The following is a 19562-nucleotide window of genomic DNA, read 5'->3' on the forward strand; positions in this document are numbered from 1 at the left end:
GAAATACATTTGAAGTATTCTACTGTAGTGAGTGCCTGTGATTGCAGCTGAACAGCAAATCCAACTGCCTCGAGGGGATAATAAAGTTATCTACTACTACTTCTACTGTGGGATTTATGATAAGGATGGGGACGCTTCAAGCCTGTTTATCTGTCCCAGGGGCAGCTATAAAGCTGATGGGAGAGCAGGCTATTGCCTTATTTGCCCGGTCAAGGAAATATTATTGTCCTGCGGCCTTTTACTATCCTGTTTACTGCTATTGTGAACCTCTGGCTGAACTTAACTAGCATCATCATTTCAGTACATCACCTTTCTAGTATATTGGTATAACCAATGGTATACGAGAGAGAGAGAGAGAGAGAGAGAGAGAGAGAGAGAGAGAGAGAGAGAGAGAGAGAGAGAGAGAGAGAGAGAGAGAGAGAGAGAGAGAGAGAGAGAGAGAGAGAGAGAGAGAGAGAGAGAGAGAGAGAGAGAGAGAGAGAGAGAGAGAGAGAGAGAGAGAGCATGTGTGTCTATGCATGTTCGTGTGTACGAGTGCGAGAGAAAGCGAGACACAGTGAGAGAGAGAGTGTGAGAGTAAAATGTTGGTATTGTCTGAGGTCTTACCTGGCGGACATGCTGTGGGAGGCGGTTCCTAGTGCACGGCGGCCCAGGATACACAAACCAAAACATAACGTCACCAGAGGGGAGTCTCTCTCACTCTCCACGGGCTGCAGAACACACAAAAACACACACACACACAATTTTAGTTTGGCACTGTACAGCACTTTGGCCAGATTTGTACTGTTTTTAAACATGCTTTATTTATAAAACACACACGCACGCACACAAAATCAATATAACAGGCTTTCCGAGAGGGCTCTAAGACTGGTCTCATATAGCAGGGGTCAATGATTCAGCCATAAATAGCCAGAGCTTAACAGGCAAGTTGATGTCAATAGCAGAATTTGAAAATCTAATAGATAAAACATCCGTATACCGTACATAAAATAGCAATTACAAACTGTGACTTTTCTTCCAAACAGCCGAGGACCATTTTTGATTCATTTGATTTGTGTATGACCCAAAGGATAATTTAACATTGCGTGTAACGTGCTATAGGTTATTTTAACATTTCCATCTCCAGCAAATATGTTTAATTTTCTTTTCGCAAATGGTTGCTTTTTTTCCAGGGCCAGGAACATTATTACATTTGTCCCACAGTATGTGCAGGCCAAACGTTTAGAGTAAGTGTAAGCCTCTCATTTTAAAACAAACAAAAATGGCACAGGCCTTTAAACTCCATGATGTCTAAGGTTGAAAGTCAGAGTTTGATTCTGGTTATTTGTATTTGGCTTCAACATCTAATTCTATTCTATGCCTCCAATGGAACACTTTCACTTCCGACAACAGCTTCTGTTTGTGTACCGTCTTCGCTCCGTTTCCCACGGAATAAAAAAAATGTTGATTTCAAGTGCTCAACCAAGCAAGAGGGCACCTAGAGGCATTTTGCTCATTTTTTTTTCTCCCCAACAGTGGACATAAAAGCAAGTTTCAGACAAATTGCTGGAAACTTTGCTCGAGGGCTTGTGTGCAAGCTTGGCCAAGGTTTAAAAGCGTGGGCTCACAGTTTAAAAAGGGCTCTGGTGAGGAAAACTCTGCAGAAATATAAATAAATAAAATTTTATAAAAAGTCAAAGAGGAGCATATTTTTTCCTGAGGTGTTCTTTCATACTGCAGCACCTCGGGAGCAGTAGGAAGAGGTAGAAAAGGAAGAAGAGGAGGGAGATGATAAGGAGAGGGGGTGAGATGGATCAGGAGCAGGGACCAAATCTAAGCTTTAGGTGTTTAGAATGGGGCTATGTGATATGGTGTGGTGCGGTGCGGCGTGTGGGATGGAGACCTCACACTGATACTGGCTGATATCAGCTAAAACCCCCACACCAGCTCAACAAACGACAATTCTGCAGGAAAACTGTACCGTGTGCCTGCAGCTGTTGCAATAATAAAAAAAATAAAAATAATAATTATAAAACTATATGTAGTTTTTAAAAGGGGTGTCTGTTGTGGTTTGAGACCCCCAGGGAGAGGACTTCATTCCATCATTACCGTTTGCCTTCGGCTGTTGCAATACTGGATCCAGTCCAGGTAGATCATGCAGAAGGAGGTGGGGGTGATGCCGGACTCGCGGTGGTCGTAGTCCTCGTCGATGTTGAGGTTGAAGGTGGGGTCGCTGTCCACATAGGAGGGGCTCAGGCAGGGCCGCAGGGCCTCCTGGATGGCCTCTGTCGCCAGCCACTCCTCCAGCTTGGGGGAGCGGTTCACGTAGTAGATAATGCTCTGGATATGGACACACGCACACACACACACTCAGTAAATAGCTGTGCCTCTACAATGTCAATTTACTTTCATAGTTCGCCTGCAGAGAGATGGTATGGTAAGCCATTATTAAAGATGTATCATGGCGAACTGAGAATGAACACTACAATACATACAGTATTGAGCTTACTTTGCATAATGCACTCAGCACTTCTGTATTTTGGACCCATGCAGTGCGTTGATAAGGATCTGGCACAGGTCATACAGTGCGAGCTGCACTGCTTTGTTTCCAGACATACATCATACTACAATCATCCAAGTCACTTTATTCAAACCTTCTTTGGGCTGGAGGATGTTTCACTCTTCGTTTGCAAGGTGATTCTTCAGTGCTAATTGCTCTCAAGAGCTTCCTCACATCAATCAGGGGTGAATTTCTTGAAACCATACTTGCTAACTATGTAAGCTACTTTGTGGTTTGCGATGCAATTTCCCACTGCCAACTATACAACTTGTAACTACTACACATAGTACTTCACATAGTATGTGATAAGTATCTTGCACAGTTCATAGGGGCGTGAGTTGTACCGTTTTGTTTCCCCATGAGTGGAGAGAAACGGCCCAAACAGAAAAAATGCTCAGAGAGCCGCAGTCAGTACATTGACAAAGTAGGTGATGATGATCTTGCGCAGGTCACAGGGTGTGTGAGTTGTATTGTGGGCCAAATAGAAAATGCTCAGAGAGCTGCGGTCAGTATCTTGACATAATAGGATATGAGGATCTTGCTGAGGTCACAGGGTGTGTGACTTGTATTGTGGGCCAAATAGAAAACGCTCAGAGAGCTGCGGTCAGTAGTACCTTGACGTAGTAGGTGATGAGGATCTTGCGGAGGTCGAAGACCTGCAGCATGGAGGCGGCGTTGTTGTCGCTGATGCTGTAGCCCTCCAGGACGTACTTGGTGGCGGCCACCTCCCAGGCCAGCCAGCGCTGTCCGAAGGCGGCGTTGAAGGACAGCATGTGGGGCAGGTGGCCCGGCTCGCAGCAGCAGCAGCCCTCGTCCTCCTCCACGCCCTCCGTGATGGCCTCCACCTCCCGCTGCTGACAGTACGTGCCTGGAAAAGGGGACATCGGACGGACGGACGGACGGACAGACAAACGCACACACACACAAGCACAAGATTTCATGTTAACACTTCACTCGGATGCAAGTGACACGTCACAATGCTGGCTGGGTAGTCTTGTCAGTACAGCAAGAGATGTACTGTAGGTCTGTTGAGCTTGTGGTGCTTCAACAAATTAAAGCATTTCTACTTCAATAACTAATGTGATTTATTCATTTATTTTTAAGGGTTTGTTTTGTCTTTTTTGACAGGACAGTGTGAGATGTGGACAAGAAGCGAATTGGGAGAGACGGGGAGAGGTCGGCAAAGGACCCAGGCCGGGAATCGAACATGGCATGCCACAATCGGGCATGGGAGGCGAGTGCCCCACCAGTTGGCCACGGCAGGGATAACTCATGTAATGTAGTTAACAAATGCAACTGTAAAACACTACTACCATAACTCAAACTACTGTAGCATTTCTTTGAGCTAGGCAACAGACCCTTTTACAGTCCGAATGGAGCTGGAAAAAAAATGACAAGATTCCTTTCAATTCCTGCCGTGCTGCTCACCCCTGAACTCCAGGCCGCGCAGCTGGAAGGTGACGAGGCCGTTGCCGATCTCGATGAGGTGCACGAGGGCGTTGAGGTAGTCAGAGGCCAGGATGAAGCAGTCGCCTGTGGTGTAGTTGCCCCAGCGACCCAGCAGCAGGTCCCCGCACAGCGAGTGCTGCAGCGAGCGCGTCAGGTGCTCATAGAAGATGGAGTTCAGGTTGTTGTCGTCAGCGCCTGGAGGGGGAGGGGAAGGGGGAGAGAGAGAGAGAGAGAGAGAGAGAGAGAGAGAGAGAGAGAGAGAGAGAGAGAGAGAGAGAGAGAGAGAGAGAGAGAGAGAGAGAGAGAGAGAGAGAGAGAGAGAGAGAGAGAGAGAGAAAGATAGATATAAAATGTCTTTATTTTGCACCATTTACCCATCATACATTACCAGAATACAGTGACCGCACAAATGCAGGCCCCACTCCACCACAATACAACCCCAACCTTAACCCAAGAGAGTGTGAGCCAGAAACAGAAACAGAAACAGAAACAGAAACAGAGACAGTGAGAGAGACAGAGACAGAGACAGAGACAGAGAGAGAGACAGAGAGAGAGACAGAGAGAGAGAGAGAGAGAGACCGAGACCGAGACAGAGAGAGTCAATCATGGGGAGGATTGGCCTTGGCCCCAGGCCTACACTTCAATCTGGGTCCTTCTTCTATGGACAGCATCTTGTCAGTCCAATTAGCAAACAGAAGGGGTAGTTATGACAATTCCAATGGCGTACACAAGGTCCAAGCCATCGCTCCCAAAACACTCCCTCAGTCACTTCACTAATTTGTTGAGCAAGCTGCTACCACTGTGTCAATCCCAGAAGAGAACCACTGCCAAACCCTCTGAGATAAATGGAGTGCAGATGGCTTTGTCCAGGCTAGCAATAGGCCACACATAAAAAACACTATAACCAAGGTGCAGTCTCTTTTTTGAACAAATTGAGTTGGGCATTTTAGTATATGACGGTGAAGCCTGCTCTAAGTGGAAAATTTTATTTTGACCAGGCTAGGAAAGCTGAAATGCTATCTAGTAACAAAACTGACAACTGCAATACAAAGGCCAACTTTTTGAGCAAAGCGTCCCGGGCAAGTAGGCATTTTTTTGGACTATTGATCAGTGTAACTCTTTTATGCATAAAGAGAACTTGGATCAGAAGAAGACAACTGACAACTTCTTCCAACAACAATGCTCAAACAATTGCCCTGTGCATCATTACCTTAAAAGAGCCATAATTTTTAATAGATTGTGTGATCAAGTAGGCATTTGGAGCATGGCCTGTGGTGGGGGAGCAGTGGAGCTGAGGAGAGAGCTGAAGTAGGGTTCTCACCTGGGTTGCGATCCAGCTGGGTGGCTAGTCGCGTATTGGAGTGATCCACACGCTTGGTGCTGTGAAGTGAGATCATTGTTATTACAACAAAATCACTGTTGTCCAGTGCTTTTTCCTCCTCCAGCTAGCTAAGTTCGTTTAATTCTTGTATGTTTGAAGAGCTGTGCAATGTGAAATGTGATCTGTCTAGTGTCTATGTATTTGCAAGTCCGGTAAACATGCATCACAATGTTCTTTATGTCGATTTTGTTTAAGCAAACACCTTTAGCTTGACACCTTAATTTCCCTTGGGATCGATAAACTAACTCTACTAAACTGTGTGTGTATGCGTGAATGTTGTCTTTACATTATTGGCTGCTACTTGACTAATTGTTGTGTGTTACTTTATAGTGGTACTGACTTGTAGTCTCTCTCCCAGAACTTGACGGGGCGTGTGTAGGAGGTGACGAAGACGGCGCTGCCCAGGACGGGGTTGAGCGGCGTGGAGAAGAGGGCGGAGAACACGGCCTGGACAAACAGCATGGCGGAGTCTGGCACGGGACCAGGGTCAAGGAACATTCCGGAAGATTCAAACCAGTACAGTTACATGGATAATATGAATATACAGCACTGAGGACACTGACGCGACATAATCAGATCTTGCCACAACAAAACTGATTGAGACTATGATTTTCCATTAGTCGTGCACGGGACCAGGTTTAAGGAACATCCCAGAACATTCAAACCAGTGGTGCATTTCTCGAAACCGTAGTTGCGAACTACGTTAGCTACTTTGTTGTTTGCAACACAATTTCCCATTGACGACTAGACAAGTTGCTAAACTGGCTAGCAACTACGCTTTCAAGAAACACATCCCAGTACAGTTACATGGATAATAATATAAATAAACAGCACTGAGGACATTGACGCAACATGATCAACAAGACCTTGCCACAACAACACTGACAGAGACCATGCTTTTCTATTAGTTGTGCACCATGAACTGTGAAATGTAAAGTTTAAGCAGTTTTTGAGCTAACACACCAACAGTGATTGCTTTCAAGTAGCAAATTAAATTCATTTTGTGCACTTCACATGCATTGGGTGCACTTAACATCATTTTCAACACAACAGTACTGCATCCCGCATGCATTCATTTGGGACGTGATGGGCCATGAGGAGGATACGCGGCACGGCGAAGGGCTGTGCGAAGGCGTGGAAGGCGGAGCCCCAGGTGATCTGCCAGGGGGCGATGTACGTCAGCACGAAGCGCAGCTTATACAGCAGGTCCCACAACTGTGAAACACACACACACACACACACACACACACACACACACACACACACACACACACACACACACACACACACACACACACACACACACACACACACACACACACACACACACACACACACACACACACACACACACACACACACACACACACACACACACACACACACACACACACACACACACACACACACACAATCACTTTCTGTGCACCATCTGGAATGGGTCCATATACAAAAAACAAAAGGTGTTTTCAACTCCAAAAATAAATGTGGTGTTTGAAGTGATAAGAGCTGATAATAACTGTGAGCATATTTGCAGCATTAAACTGGCAAAACCCTTCAGTTTCTCTGGATCAGCTTGGTCTTGTGAGGTTCACTGTGATATTACTCATACTGACATGGCTCCAATGTATAGAGCTCCTGGGCACTCCAGCAGCATGCCAATGATATAAAATCTGTGAACTCTCTGTGTGTGTGTGTGTGTGTGTGTGTGTGTGTGTGTGTGTGTGTGTGTGTGTGTGTGTGTGTGTGTGTGTGTGTGTGTGTGTGTGTGTGTGTGTGTGTGTGTGTTCTAAGTGTGCGTTCTTGAGTCACCGACCTTGCTGAAGAGGATGGAGATGAAGTAGTAGTCGAGCAGGAAGGTCTCGGAGAAGTGTGGGTAGTCGAAGCGGAAGAAGAGCGCGGTGAAGCAGAGGGTGACATACTGCATGGAGGGCGCGCAGAAGGAGGAGCGCAGCAGCTTCATACCCGCCAGGGAGATGAACAGGGCCCGGCCACTAGGGGGAGACAGAGGTGCATACATCAGAGAGGCACTCAGAATCATGACATCAGTGGGATCATGGAGTGGAACCAAGCATCTTAGTAAGATACAGAAGCCTGTGCTTCTTCTGGATCCATGTGATGCCAGGTGAGCGCCCCTTTAGGAGACCTTTGGCGACTTAAGGTTGAGATTAAGAATAAATGGAGTTCCCTTAGCGCTGTGGATGGCAGTAGCGCACATCTTATGCAAGCCGTCATCAAACGCCACAGAAAGTGAGGAAGGAGGAGACAACACCCCCTAAGGAGGCCGAAGCCGAGCACACTCTTTGCATTGGGTAGGCAGAGTTTGGGGTATCTTACTCTATTAGAAGATGCTTGGTAGAATATTAGACTAGAGGTGACACAGCAATTCGTGATGGCACTGGAACATGGCAAGTGCAACCTCCATCTTCTGTAGATAGACCGATGCTCTTCAGTCAATGTAAATCAATGGAGAACACACACATTTCTGTCAAAAATAGCCTTAAACTGTGAGAATATGAAGTGACACAATAATCAAGGACCAGATTTGAAATGTCAGACTAAATATCTACTTAAATCATACGAGTCGATAAAATCAATTTTAAAATTAGTTCATACTAGCTACGTAGATATTTAGCAGTACACTTTATCGTCCTTGTATCTCCATGCTATTAAGCCATTTTTTGACAGAGGTGAGCCCCCTTCCCCTTTCATTAACATTTCTCAGGTCTACCTATTAATAATGGCTGCCAGGACTGTCGTGAAAAAGGGGTGCAGGCTCACCTCTAGTCTAATGTTCTATCTTTATGACTCAGAATCATTTCAATAAAGACGCTTTTGCACACCTCTGTAGTTGGGCAGGTGCGTAGGATGTTATCCCAGCCGGGTTGTCAATGAAGTGAAAAGAAATCCCGCACACTGTCCATTCCACCAACAAACTTTAATACAACGTTTCGGTCATCCGACCTTCTTCAGGTAAAGTTACCTGAAGAAGGTCGGATGACCGAAACGTTGTATTAAAGTTTGTTGGTGGAATAGACAGTGTGCGGGATTTCTTTTCACTTCATTGACTCAGAATCATGACATCAGTAGAATGCTCTGGGACTTAATGTACTCGAGCTACCAGGACAGAACAAGGAGGGTGAGATTTAAAGGAGAATACCAGCCAACCATCTCAACATGGAGTTGTATTGCTCACTTCAACTTTGACTTCTCACAGTACCCGGGGATGCTTTATTTTTTTGTTCAGCTCTTCCTAAGATCCTGACCAGCTAATGGGAGCATGGATTTGTTCACATATCGTTTGAAGCATCATCAACATTGATCACACATTACGGAGAGACGCTAGGAAACACTTCATCATCATAACATGATGTGGCCATGGATGACTGTAACATTCGTCAAGACGTGGTGTGCCGTTTTAACCACTCGTTTAAGTACGGCCCTTCAAAACGGGATAATTGATGATTTCCATCAGGACAACAAGGCATGAGACTCGCAGTTATTGATATAAATACATCCATTTAGAAAAAAGGAACCATATCGCCGCACTAAAACAGGGCCCCAATGCCCGTGCCAATCCATTTATTCAGCCAGTCCGTCAGTGTCATCCCGCGTATAAAGGGAGCCATTATCTTGGTTCTTGGAGGAGTATAGGCGCACTATATCAAATCACACTGCTGTCAAGAGAGTGTTGTGTGACTACTGGAGTCCAGATATGCTGAGTAAGAGAGAGAGGGAGCTCCAGCGATACGATAGGCATCAGAGCAAAGTAATCCCTGTCTGTCACTGTCACTCGCACAGTAGGAGATAGAGAAGAAGAGCCATAGCTGCTTACTAAGTGGCTGTCTTGTACTTGTAGCAGAGGAGAGAGAGAGAGAGAGAGAGAGAGAGAGAGAGAGAGAAACAGAGTGACACAAAGAGAATTAGAGAGAGAGACAACTGCTCACTTAGGCTGTCTTACAGAAGAGAGAGAGAGAGAGAGAGAGAGAGAGAGAGAGAGAGAGAGAGAGAGAGAGAGAGAGAGAGAGAGACAGACAAAAGCAGCATTGCTTACTATGTGGCGGTCTTGTCGGAGCTGCGTCCGACAGCGTGGGCCTCGGTGGTCAGGGAGTTGAGCACCACAGCGGGGTAGATGAAGTACTTCTCCACACACTGCAGCCACGCGTACATCTTCTCAAACCACATCAGCTGAGCCGCATCTGAGAGGGATCGACAGACACACAATCAAAGCCAAATCACATCCCAACAGTCATTATAACGACAGACCTCAGTGTTGTAAAATTCCCAGTTGTGGTGGAGTATTTGCATTCGCCTGTTGCCTTCTGTAAGCCTTTATTTTCGTATTCGTCTTCATCTGTACTTAACCCACCATCAAATATTCATCTTGACAAGTCTCAAGCCAGCAGTCTAACATTTCTGCTGCGTCTGAATTTTCTGAATAAAAAAATAATCATAGCTAAACCCTGGGATCCTTACTATTACTACACTTCTGCGCAGGGATTCTGCCATTCATACTAGCCTTCATAGCAAGATGCTATGTAGTAGACGGACTGCATTTATGCAACGCTACCGGGTCATCGAGGCCGGTGGTTATCAAAGTGGGGTCCCGGGGACCCCCGTGGGTCCGCACCACATTGCCAGATGGGTCCATGAAAAAGTTTGATAGCATGCAATACACAACATTGTAGCAGGGCCACATTTAAGAAAAACTGTTCCCACAGATGCTGCACGTTTGTATTAAAATGACGGTCATTTAGGGAATGTTTATGGGGGGGGTCCCTGGCAAATGTTCTGCTACATTAGGGGTACCCAGGCCCAAAGACGTGTTTAGTTTGTGAATCCCTGATCTCGGCTTTGGCGACGATGGAAGGGGTGTTAACTCACCGCGGACCTCGAACTGGCTGTACTCGCGCGAGCGCAGCACGGGGTGTGCCAGGCAGAACCAGGGCAGCTGCTTGCGGAGCTGAGGCAGCAGGTAGTGGGTGATGAAGCCCACCACGCCCGCCAGGATGTACAGCACGAAGCTCAGCGCCGGCTGCGGAGAGGGGGATGGAGAGAGAGAGGGAGTTTAGTGGAGGGGGATGACTAAAAAAAACCCACATCTTACAAGCATGAAAAGTGTAAAGTGCGCACACATCCCAGAAAACAATTGTTGCGGGTGCAGGATATATATAAATGCATGCATGGGGAAAGGTTTTTCTTGCCGTGTTTTTTTTTTCGTGTGTTAAGAATTGGCACAACGTTTTGACTTGCAAGGTCTTTGTCTGGTATCAGAACAGGTAATGGGACAGTTTATATACAGACTGCGTATGTGGATGTTTATTTTTTTTCCCCTATCTTACAAGCATATTCATGTCACATCACCATTTAACTTCATAATAAATTCAATTCATATTCAATCAACACATTTTTTTTGACAGTGTTGGAAAACATGTTCAGCAACACTGGTTCAATTCAAGCTGTACATATCCCAGAGAGGGAATATATACATGAGTAGAATAGATAGTGTTATAGAGAGCTGTGTGGTAATGCACAACATATCGCAGCTTTGATGGCGGAGTAGCTTGTTGTGTTGAGCTGAGCTGGGCTATGCTGACCTGCAGGGCGATGAAGACTGTACTGGCACTGATGGCAAAGGTGATGATGGCCATCAGCGGACACATCACCAGGTCTGAGTGCAGAGTCTCTTTCTGTGAAGAGGGAGAGAGAGAGAGAGAGAGAGAGAGAGAGAGAGAGAGAGAGAGAGAGAGAGAGAGAGAGAGAGAGAGAGAGAGCGCAAGAGACAATCAGAGCGATACAGAGAGAATGATCAATAGAAAGAAGGATGAAGAGAAAGATAGAAGACGATGGAGAGAGAGAGAGACAGAGAGAGAGAGACAGATAAAGATTAATACAGAGTTACACAGGTATGTTGGATTCACCAATGTAATCAGCAATGTCCTCTGCCGAGGGCTGAAGGATGAAAACTTACCACCGAGTTGCGCAGTTTCTCAGGAAGGGGATCTTTAATCTCTACAGGCGGGTCCTCAGGTGTGCGGCTCTCCAGCTCAGGAAAGAATTTAGAGCGCACCAGAGACCTGAAGAGGTGAAAGAAATACACACAAGGATAATATAAATATATATTCATTTTATCATCACACCAGGAGCCCTTTTTATTTAAAAAGAGAGTCAAACAAAGAAATCCTCCTGAGGCAATTGCCCTCTCACACTGGCACAGAAATGTCCTAGTGGCATCAAGGAGACACCCACTGACTCCTGCCAGTGAGTGCCAACAAGGCTACTGCGACTTCTAAAAATGTACATCATCCTCATTTAAAGTGAGAGAGAGTGTGTGTGTGTGTGTGTGTGTGTGTGTGTGTGTGTGTGTGTGCGCACAGGAGTGTGTGTGCTGAAGGTCGTGCAGTAATTGCGAGCCGCGGTGCCGTGTGCAGGGCTGATGGAACAGAAAACTCCTGGACCTTGAGCTTTCGCTTCAGTCCGTCTAGAGAACTACTTTTTGGAATAAGGTCCTGTCCCACACTACTATCACAAACCACTTCCACATTTTACAAGTGGACGTCTGTGGTGAAACTGAAGGCGAATTTCCACATTGTAGACAATATTTGTATGTGTGAGTGAAAGGCGAGAAGAAGTGGGACTGTGCCAAAGATTTCAATCCTGAAGTGTAATGATGTCAGCATAATGTTTAAGAAAAAAATAACTATTGGTATATGCCTACAATTGGCCATCACCTCAGAGCCATGACCATTACATGTTCAATGCAGCCCATTATCACATGCTTGAGATCTTTAAGTCCTATAGATAGGATTACATTACATGACATTGCATTTGGCAGACGCTTTATAACGAAAGCTATGATGAATGATCTGCTACCAAACTACTATTGAATGGGCTGACTTCGGGCACCAAGCCCGATATCCGTCAGGCCTGCCCTCTATATATCTGAGCAGAGGAGCTGTGGTGGTGCATCGTGTGCTGCTGCTGCAGTGTTGAGGACTGACCAGAGGATGGTGGGGTCACTGCTCTGCCGGCTGAGGTGGTAGGACAGGGCCAGCAGCAGACCGCAGAACACAGAGAACAGGACGGGAACATGCTGCTCCTCCCAGGTGACCTGCAAGTCAACACGCACACGCACACACACAAGTAGGCGCGCACACACACACACACACACACACACACACAAGCAGGCATGCACGCACACAAACAAGCACACACACACAAACAGACACACAGACACAAGCAGGCGCGCACGTACGCACACAAGCAGGAACACACACACACACGGTAACAAATGAGTATTGAAATTAAGTTCTAAAGATGTGTGTCCTCAAGGGCACGTTCTGCCTAGGAAGGAGATGTTCTCAGACAACACTCATTCTAATAACAGGAAAATAGGGCAATAATAACTTAAGTTATTTGGAAGAATTTTGCTCTTCAAATCATTTATCTCCATGTACTGTATTGCACATAGTCTGCTTAAGGCAGACAGGACAAGATATACATATGGGCAGCTTTGCTATAGCACCAAAAAACTCAGTCAGGAGGCTATGAATTGGTCCAGTGAGTCTTCTAAGAGCTGTACTAATGTCTCTCTCCAGGCCACCCAGGAGGCCATTGAAGACATCCGCTAACTGTCCCACTATACTAATGTTGACATCCACTAATGTCCCTCTAGTCTAGGCGACCCAGGAGGCCACTTGGTTGACTCACGTTAATGGCGCCCAGGCAGAAGCCGTACAGCAGAGCGGCCACCAGCACGCTGCGGATCAGGCTGTAAACGGATGACAGAGGGCTCGTGGTGGCTGCAGACACAGAGGATACACACAGTCAGTCAGTTAGCAAGTGAGCAAAGCAATCATTGAATAATAGACAACAATCTTTTCATCAACAGTGTTTGCAAACAATTGGTAAACTACAGTCAAGGAAGCTGACAGGGGTGGGGGTGGGACAAACAGGTCAGTTGTCCCAAGCCCAGGCAAAAAGGGCCCCGTCCAGCCCTGTCAGATGACTTTGCCCAGGGCCCGGTGAAAGTTGTTAGTGGCCCTGACCGAAGACGGCAATAAGCTCTATGTCATTTAAATACGTTTTTTTTCTGACAAGTTATTTCTCCTTACTACCATGTCTACATTATTTCTTTTGGAGACTTTTTTGAACACAAAAAGGTTCACTGCTTGCGAGTGTAATTCTGACAATGCAACATCTTGCATCTTGTAAAGTGTGTCGTGCCCCACCTGTTCCTCCGAATATGTGCATGTCCACCTGCTCCAGCAGACACATGAGGAAGGTGTTGACCTGAGGTAGAAGCCCAAAGAGGAAGATGACGGGGAAACAGAGGGTGAACACTGCCGGTGGAGAGGAGAAGAAAAGACACAGAGAGGAGAGGAGAGGAGAAGAAAAGACAGGAAACAGAACAGTGATGTTATCATCAGGATAATCAATATGCTAGCCAGGCATTCATTTTGAGATGCACGGATGGAGCGGAACATTGATGATCGATATTGGTCTCCATAACAAAAAAGAAAAAAAAATGCTGATGCGTAATTGGCTGGAGAGGCTGACCTATGAGGAGGTCTCGAGCGCAGAGCAGGAAGTGTGCGGAGAAGAAGGTGACCCCGTAGAGGGAGAAAGGCAGCAGCCGACCCGATCGACCCCCCAGGTCAAAGACCAGCACCAGCACGCAGCACAGGCAGAAGTAGGCGGGCCGGCTGTACACGATGATCCAGTTATGGCCCTGTGTGGGAAGAGACAAGAGGTTTATCTTCAGGAGCAGCTCGCCTGCTACTGTACAGTCATGGCATTGCCATCATGCATAATATCTTGTGTGTCCATAGGTTTTAAAAGATTCTAGTAAAAATCTTAGCAGTCTTATTCTTACCATTCTATATACCACCTATAGCTAAATCCATTATTACTACTTAAATTACTCAACGCTCAAGATTTTCTTTTGCCTTAAGACATGTAAAAGTTTTATCTTTTACCTGTCAGGTAAAAGATAAAACTTTTACATGTCTGAAGGCAAAAGAAAATCTTAAGTGTTGAGTTTAACAGTTAGACATAATGAACGTAATACATAACTTAAATGACTGCCTTAAATGTGCTTCTTTACTAGTGCTACTGTACTTACATGCATTGGAGAGGCTGCATCTGGTTGAACACTCTGCAGAGAGAAAAAGAGCAACGACTTACTTTGATGACCTCACCTGGAGAAAACTCCATGAATGGTGAGTAGACATTAATGGAAGACATTGGAAAAGCAATTCAATTTTTTCCCTTAAAAAATTGTGATACTTGAGATAGCGGATTCGAGTTACTAAGGTGTTCACTCGATTCACTGCCCAATGAACTATGCCGTTCAGACAGTGTTCTGTAATGGGAAAACTATACGGGGAAGTGTGTGTGGTGAACAAGTTTTAGGCCATTTAGAATGGGGCGGGTGGTGGGGGGTTAGTGGGAACGATGAAGAAGCAAAATGAGTTTCTGTGACCTCTGACCTTGAGTAAGGAGTACTGGCAGCTGGCGATGACGAGGCAGAACTGGAAGACCCAGATGTCCCTGAAGAAGCCCTGAAGTAGCAGCAGGAACCCCAGGAGAGCCACCAGGCTGGCCAGCACCACCGCAAACACGTTCTCCCCAACGCCACGGTTCCTGATGGAGGGGTGGGTGGGTAACCAGGACAGGGACACAAGGTCAACATTACATTAAATTTACATTACATTTCACTCTTTTATTCAGAGGTGTAGCAGATGAAGAACTAGAGGTACTTTCATGCAATTACAACACTAGGGCGTGATATGCATCATTTATACACCAGTTATTCCACTGCACCTATGTAGATAGTTACACGTTCAGAGCACTTTTACCTTTACTTTATACACTTCTGCTTTTACCAATAGCCACTTAAACAACAACATAAGCAGCAGCATACAATAATGGACATATAGAGTATAGGCAAGCAGGTTTAGGGGAGATGAGCAGAGCTTGGCTCATGTGCACTGCATACACACAAAGAAAGTAAAAACAGTTTCGACAGACAGTTTCTTACAGACTCGGATACACTTGACTAAAAAATGCCAGGTGCACAGTCGCGTCTTCTTTTGACCTTTTAGGTAAAACCACACTTTGATACCACACCAGCACGTAAACCCTCAGCATTTTATATAAAACGAGCTAGTGTCAGTCAGCTAAATAACTCCTCACTGAGCACCTGTGAATCTTTGCTCTCTCTCACGAAACGATTGCAGGCTGCCTGACATTTACAAAAGATTGCGTTGACCTTTAGCGCCTGCAGTTAAGCCCTCACGCCCTGCCAATAGTAGAACTGTTTACCGTACTCAGGGAAAGGTATATAAGACAGGCCTTTCGGGAGGTTGAGATTGACCTAACCAAGTGGCAACAGTGACGACTTCCTTACTGTGCAAACGTGATAGGAGTGACAACCGCACCAAAAGTAATTGACTGTGTTTTGACTTCCTGTTTGACAACAGCCACCGCAGCCAATAGGAATGCCAGAATGCTTGCATGCACGGTTTATAACCGTCCCCTTAATCCGTTTTGTCGCTCCTATTGCTACTGCTTTGAGTGACTGGTTCTGAGCTACACGTACCTTTTGTCGCGTTCTGCGTGTTCACTGACCGGGTGAGTATTCTTTTTTGGTCTTTTTCGACTTTATTTGACAGGACAGCGTTAGAGGATGCGAATTGGGAGAGAGACGTGGAGGGATCTGCAAAGGACCCGGGCCGGGAATCGAACCCGGGTGAGCCGCATGGCAGTCGAGTGCCCTACCGGTTGGCCACGGCAGGGTCCACAGGGTGAGTTTTCATCAAGACAAATAAAGGGTCTCTACTATGAACACAAGACCAAATCCCTCACCAATCTGGTGGACTCATTTCAAGCTTGGCTAGACATGAGTGTGCATGTGGCCTACTTTGCAAAATTATGGCCAAGACCTCATTTTCAGAGTTTTAATGAAAATAGATAGTCTTGGGTGATAAATACCTGAGTATGGGCGAGAGGACAGCTCTTTCAATACTTCAGCGATGGTAAAACTGAACTGAACTGCTTACAACTAAGATAATCTTCTTGGAAAATATTGTACAGGAGGGTTTTCCAGCCTTCCAGTCAATATCATAATTTAGTTTTTCTAGCTAGAACCATTTGTTTTCTATCCAACAGATGATACAGTTGTCTACTTTCTACCTTCATATGTGTGGGTTAAAAGCATAGGTTGAATCTCACCATGTGCACGGTGTACTGAGTAAATCAAAATGGCCAATATAAATTTCATTTTCAACTGGGTCACCATTACACTTGCCCGTTTTCCAAACAGAAAAAAGACCATGGCAAGTGCACCATTTGAGATTCAGCCCATGTAAGGATACAATATGGCAGCTTTAGGAGCACACATTTGGATAAACCAGAATCACTCTTTCCCACATCTCTCTTTTGGTCTTGCTTCCTGTTTGGTGACGGGATGTTTGTGCTTTACAGTTATCCTTCAAAAACACATAAGCTTCCCATTAGCCCCAGTCTCTGATTAAGGCAGACTGAATCTCATTCTGTCCTGTGGTCTTGAGTTGTTTGGGTTTCTGGAGTCGTGTTTGGTGCTTGGATGTGTGTGCATTATAATACTGTGGTTATCCTTCCCATCAGCCCCGGAGTCTCACCTGTCCAGTAAGGCCAGCAGCGCCAGGCGGTCGTAGCGCACCCGGAGCCACTTGCCGGGCAACACCCAGAAGCGGTAGTACTGTTTGGGCTTGGCCTTCTCCTCGATCATCAGCGTGTTTTCCTGAGATTCGTGAAGGGACTCGTGATCCATCTCAAACTGCAGGGGCAGAATGTGAAAGAGGGTCAAAGCTTGTGAATCCTACCTGTGGTTTGCATCAGTAACCTGCTGCTGTGGAGGTGTTTTTTAGTGTTTGTTTTTAAAGCACTCAGTAACTTCTTAGGCTGTTTTCATACACAACAACTTTCTTGGCTAAAATTGCGAAGATGAAAGCCAGAAACGCCCTCAATCATAAATGGTTTCTTTTGGTCTTCAGCCTCATTAACTTGGAGTTACGCTACTGAACACCAAATTAAAAAAAGAAGGAAAACGGGTGGAACTCAATGGCATAAATTCTAATGCCTCCACATCCATCAGTTCATGTACCCATTATAAAGCATTAGCCCAGAATTTGAAAAGTCATCTCCAAAAAAGAATTCATCCAGAGAACAGCTTGACTGTGGGCCAGGCACCTTTGGCAGATGGGGACATAAATTGAGAGGCAGCATAGAAAGAGAGCGCTATGTGTTGGAAGTTCATTTCCGACAGACTATGGCTATTTCTCAATGTACTAGTAAGCACACTTGGAAGTGTGTGAGCCTAATTAGTCACGCCCAGTGATTGGATACGCTTTGGTGAACCCTGCGGAGTATCCAATCACTGGGCATGACTAATTAGGCTCACACACTTCCAAGTGTGCTTACTAGAACATTGAGAAATGGTCTCTGTGTCCTGACTCACCTCAGGCATTTCCAGGGGCACCCTGCGCACCTGCATGCCCTGCAGGCCCGGCCTGGGCAGCATGGTCAGCACCGGCGCTCCCCCCTCCTGCACGTCTGTGGAGGTGAAACTGGAGGACTGGGACTGTCGCTCACGCTCCCTGTGGGGTGAAGGGGGGAAACAGAGGAGGGTGGATCAGACTGGGCCCTAAAAAGGCCTGGGCGTTTTGCGAGGGCCCCTTTAAATTTAAAACGAGACCTGTGGATTATTTGACAGGGACTGTGCTTATTAATTGACATTTGCAATTGTAAATACAATATTGTAAATATTAGCACAATGGCTACTTGTCATATGTAGCCCCTAATTCAAAACACAATAACATTAAGACAAAGCATGCGAAACCCTCATACAAAAAGTATGCATTCACTTAAGCTGTATCAAGATGGCAGGCATGAGTTGAAGTCACTATTTCCAAATTATATCCATTATTACAATAATTATACCCATAATTATATCAATATATCCAAAATATCAGGCTTCAATCAATAACAATAATTATCAATGGCTTCAAGTACCTTGAACATTCACACCCCATGACACTCAAATACCCAAATCATCCCCCTGCAGCCATAACACGTTTGCTTGGGTTGGCAAAGGGCAACTTACTGAACAGGGTCTTCATAGCCACCACCAGAGGGACCAAACGTGTATGACCTTTTGACTCCTGTGGAAGGGGGAGACACATGGGTAAGAGATTTACTGCCTAATCGATTACAGACAGGTAGAATTGACCAGACAGTGGTCTCCTCTCAGCCACGCTCTGTTTGTATGTCTGTTTGTATGTAACAAAAGGCTTCTGCCACTTAAAATTCTCAATGTGAAGGCATTTATATCTTCATAATTTAATTTTGACAGCATCAGGAAAATGTGAATTAATCCATTGAGGCCTAAAGAGGCTTAACATTTCAACAGAATTGTCAATGCAGGTAAAGAGAAATAGGTACAGATCCAAGACGGTTTTAAAAGTTGTGTTGCACAGATGCTGCAGCCGGTCGTAGTGGGACTAAAAAAAATACAGCATTGCTAGATAACTCATCTCTGCAGCACGCTCATGTTTGGGGGCCATGCCTTTCGAGATACTTACCGCTCTCGTCGTAGAAGTAGTGCACGGCCCCCTCCGACGTGTCGTCGAAGGTGGAGGCCTCGTGGACGCCGGAGCGGGGCAGGAGCAGGGAGGAGGCGAACTGCAGGGCCGAGGGCAGGGTGCGCGTGCGGGAGTGGGAGGAGGTGCGGGCGCGCTGGAGGTCCTGCAAACTGGAGACACGCACAGACAGACAGACAGACAGACAGACAGACAGACAGACAGACAATTAGGCTTCTTCGTTTTGTTTAAGGTGAATAACTCATTCATAGCATAGACTAGTCACCGTATCCACCTTATTACCGCACACTCAAAGAATTGCCGATCTGCTACTTCCTGTGAGGCTGCCCACAGCCTTTCTGAATGATTTAGCACAGTGGTTCTCAACCTTTTTTGAACAAATGCCCCCTTGGCCTCTTCCCAAGCCTGCAAATGCCCCCTTGGCCTCATCATAAGCCTGACAAAGCCCCCTTTGGTATTAAAAAACTAAATGGACTAATGTTTGTCATGTAATCTTTCTCAACGCCCCCCTAGAGCTCCCGAACGCCCCCCTGTGGGGCTGTACCGCCCC

At 45.9% G+C, this 19562-nt stretch overlaps 1 protein-coding gene across 1 annotated transcript in view; it reads right to left on the minus strand.

The window, feature by feature from the left end:
• The window catches only part of LOC134453001 (pecanex-like protein 3), a 41807-nt gene that overhangs the window by 10448 nt on the left and 11797 nt on the right, over positions 1-19562 (minus strand). Inside the window, exons 9-30 of the mRNA XM_063203735.1 lie at positions 18995-19164; positions 18517-18574; positions 17872-18010; positions 17033-17190; positions 14861-15014; positions 14494-14526; positions 13929-14100; positions 13601-13711; positions 13080-13171; positions 12371-12480; positions 11341-11446; positions 10967-11059; positions 10254-10404; positions 9424-9568; positions 7186-7363; positions 6476-6584; positions 5710-5839; positions 5310-5368; positions 3968-4183; positions 3154-3407; positions 2089-2319; positions 607-710 (exon numbers count right to left, since the gene is read on the minus strand). Coding sequence (XP_063059805.1) covers positions 607-710; positions 2089-2319; positions 3154-3407; positions 3968-4183; positions 5310-5368; positions 5710-5839; positions 6476-6584; positions 7186-7363; positions 9424-9568; positions 10254-10404; positions 10967-11059; positions 11341-11446; positions 12371-12480; positions 13080-13171; positions 13601-13711; positions 13929-14100; positions 14494-14526; positions 14861-15014; positions 17033-17190; positions 17872-18010; positions 18517-18574; positions 18995-19164 — 2973 coding nt within the window. The remainder of the gene's footprint in view (positions 1-606; positions 711-2088; positions 2320-3153; positions 3408-3967; positions 4184-5309; positions 5369-5709; positions 5840-6475; positions 6585-7185; positions 7364-9423; positions 9569-10253; positions 10405-10966; positions 11060-11340; positions 11447-12370; positions 12481-13079; positions 13172-13600; positions 13712-13928; positions 14101-14493; positions 14527-14860; positions 15015-17032; positions 17191-17871; positions 18011-18516; positions 18575-18994; positions 19165-19562) is intronic.

This window comes from Engraulis encrasicolus, chromosome 7 (assembly GCF_034702125.1).
Source record: "Engraulis encrasicolus isolate BLACKSEA-1 chromosome 7, IST_EnEncr_1.0, whole genome shotgun sequence".
Lineage (NCBI taxonomy): Eukaryota > Metazoa > Chordata > Actinopteri > Clupeiformes > Engraulidae > Engraulis > Engraulis encrasicolus.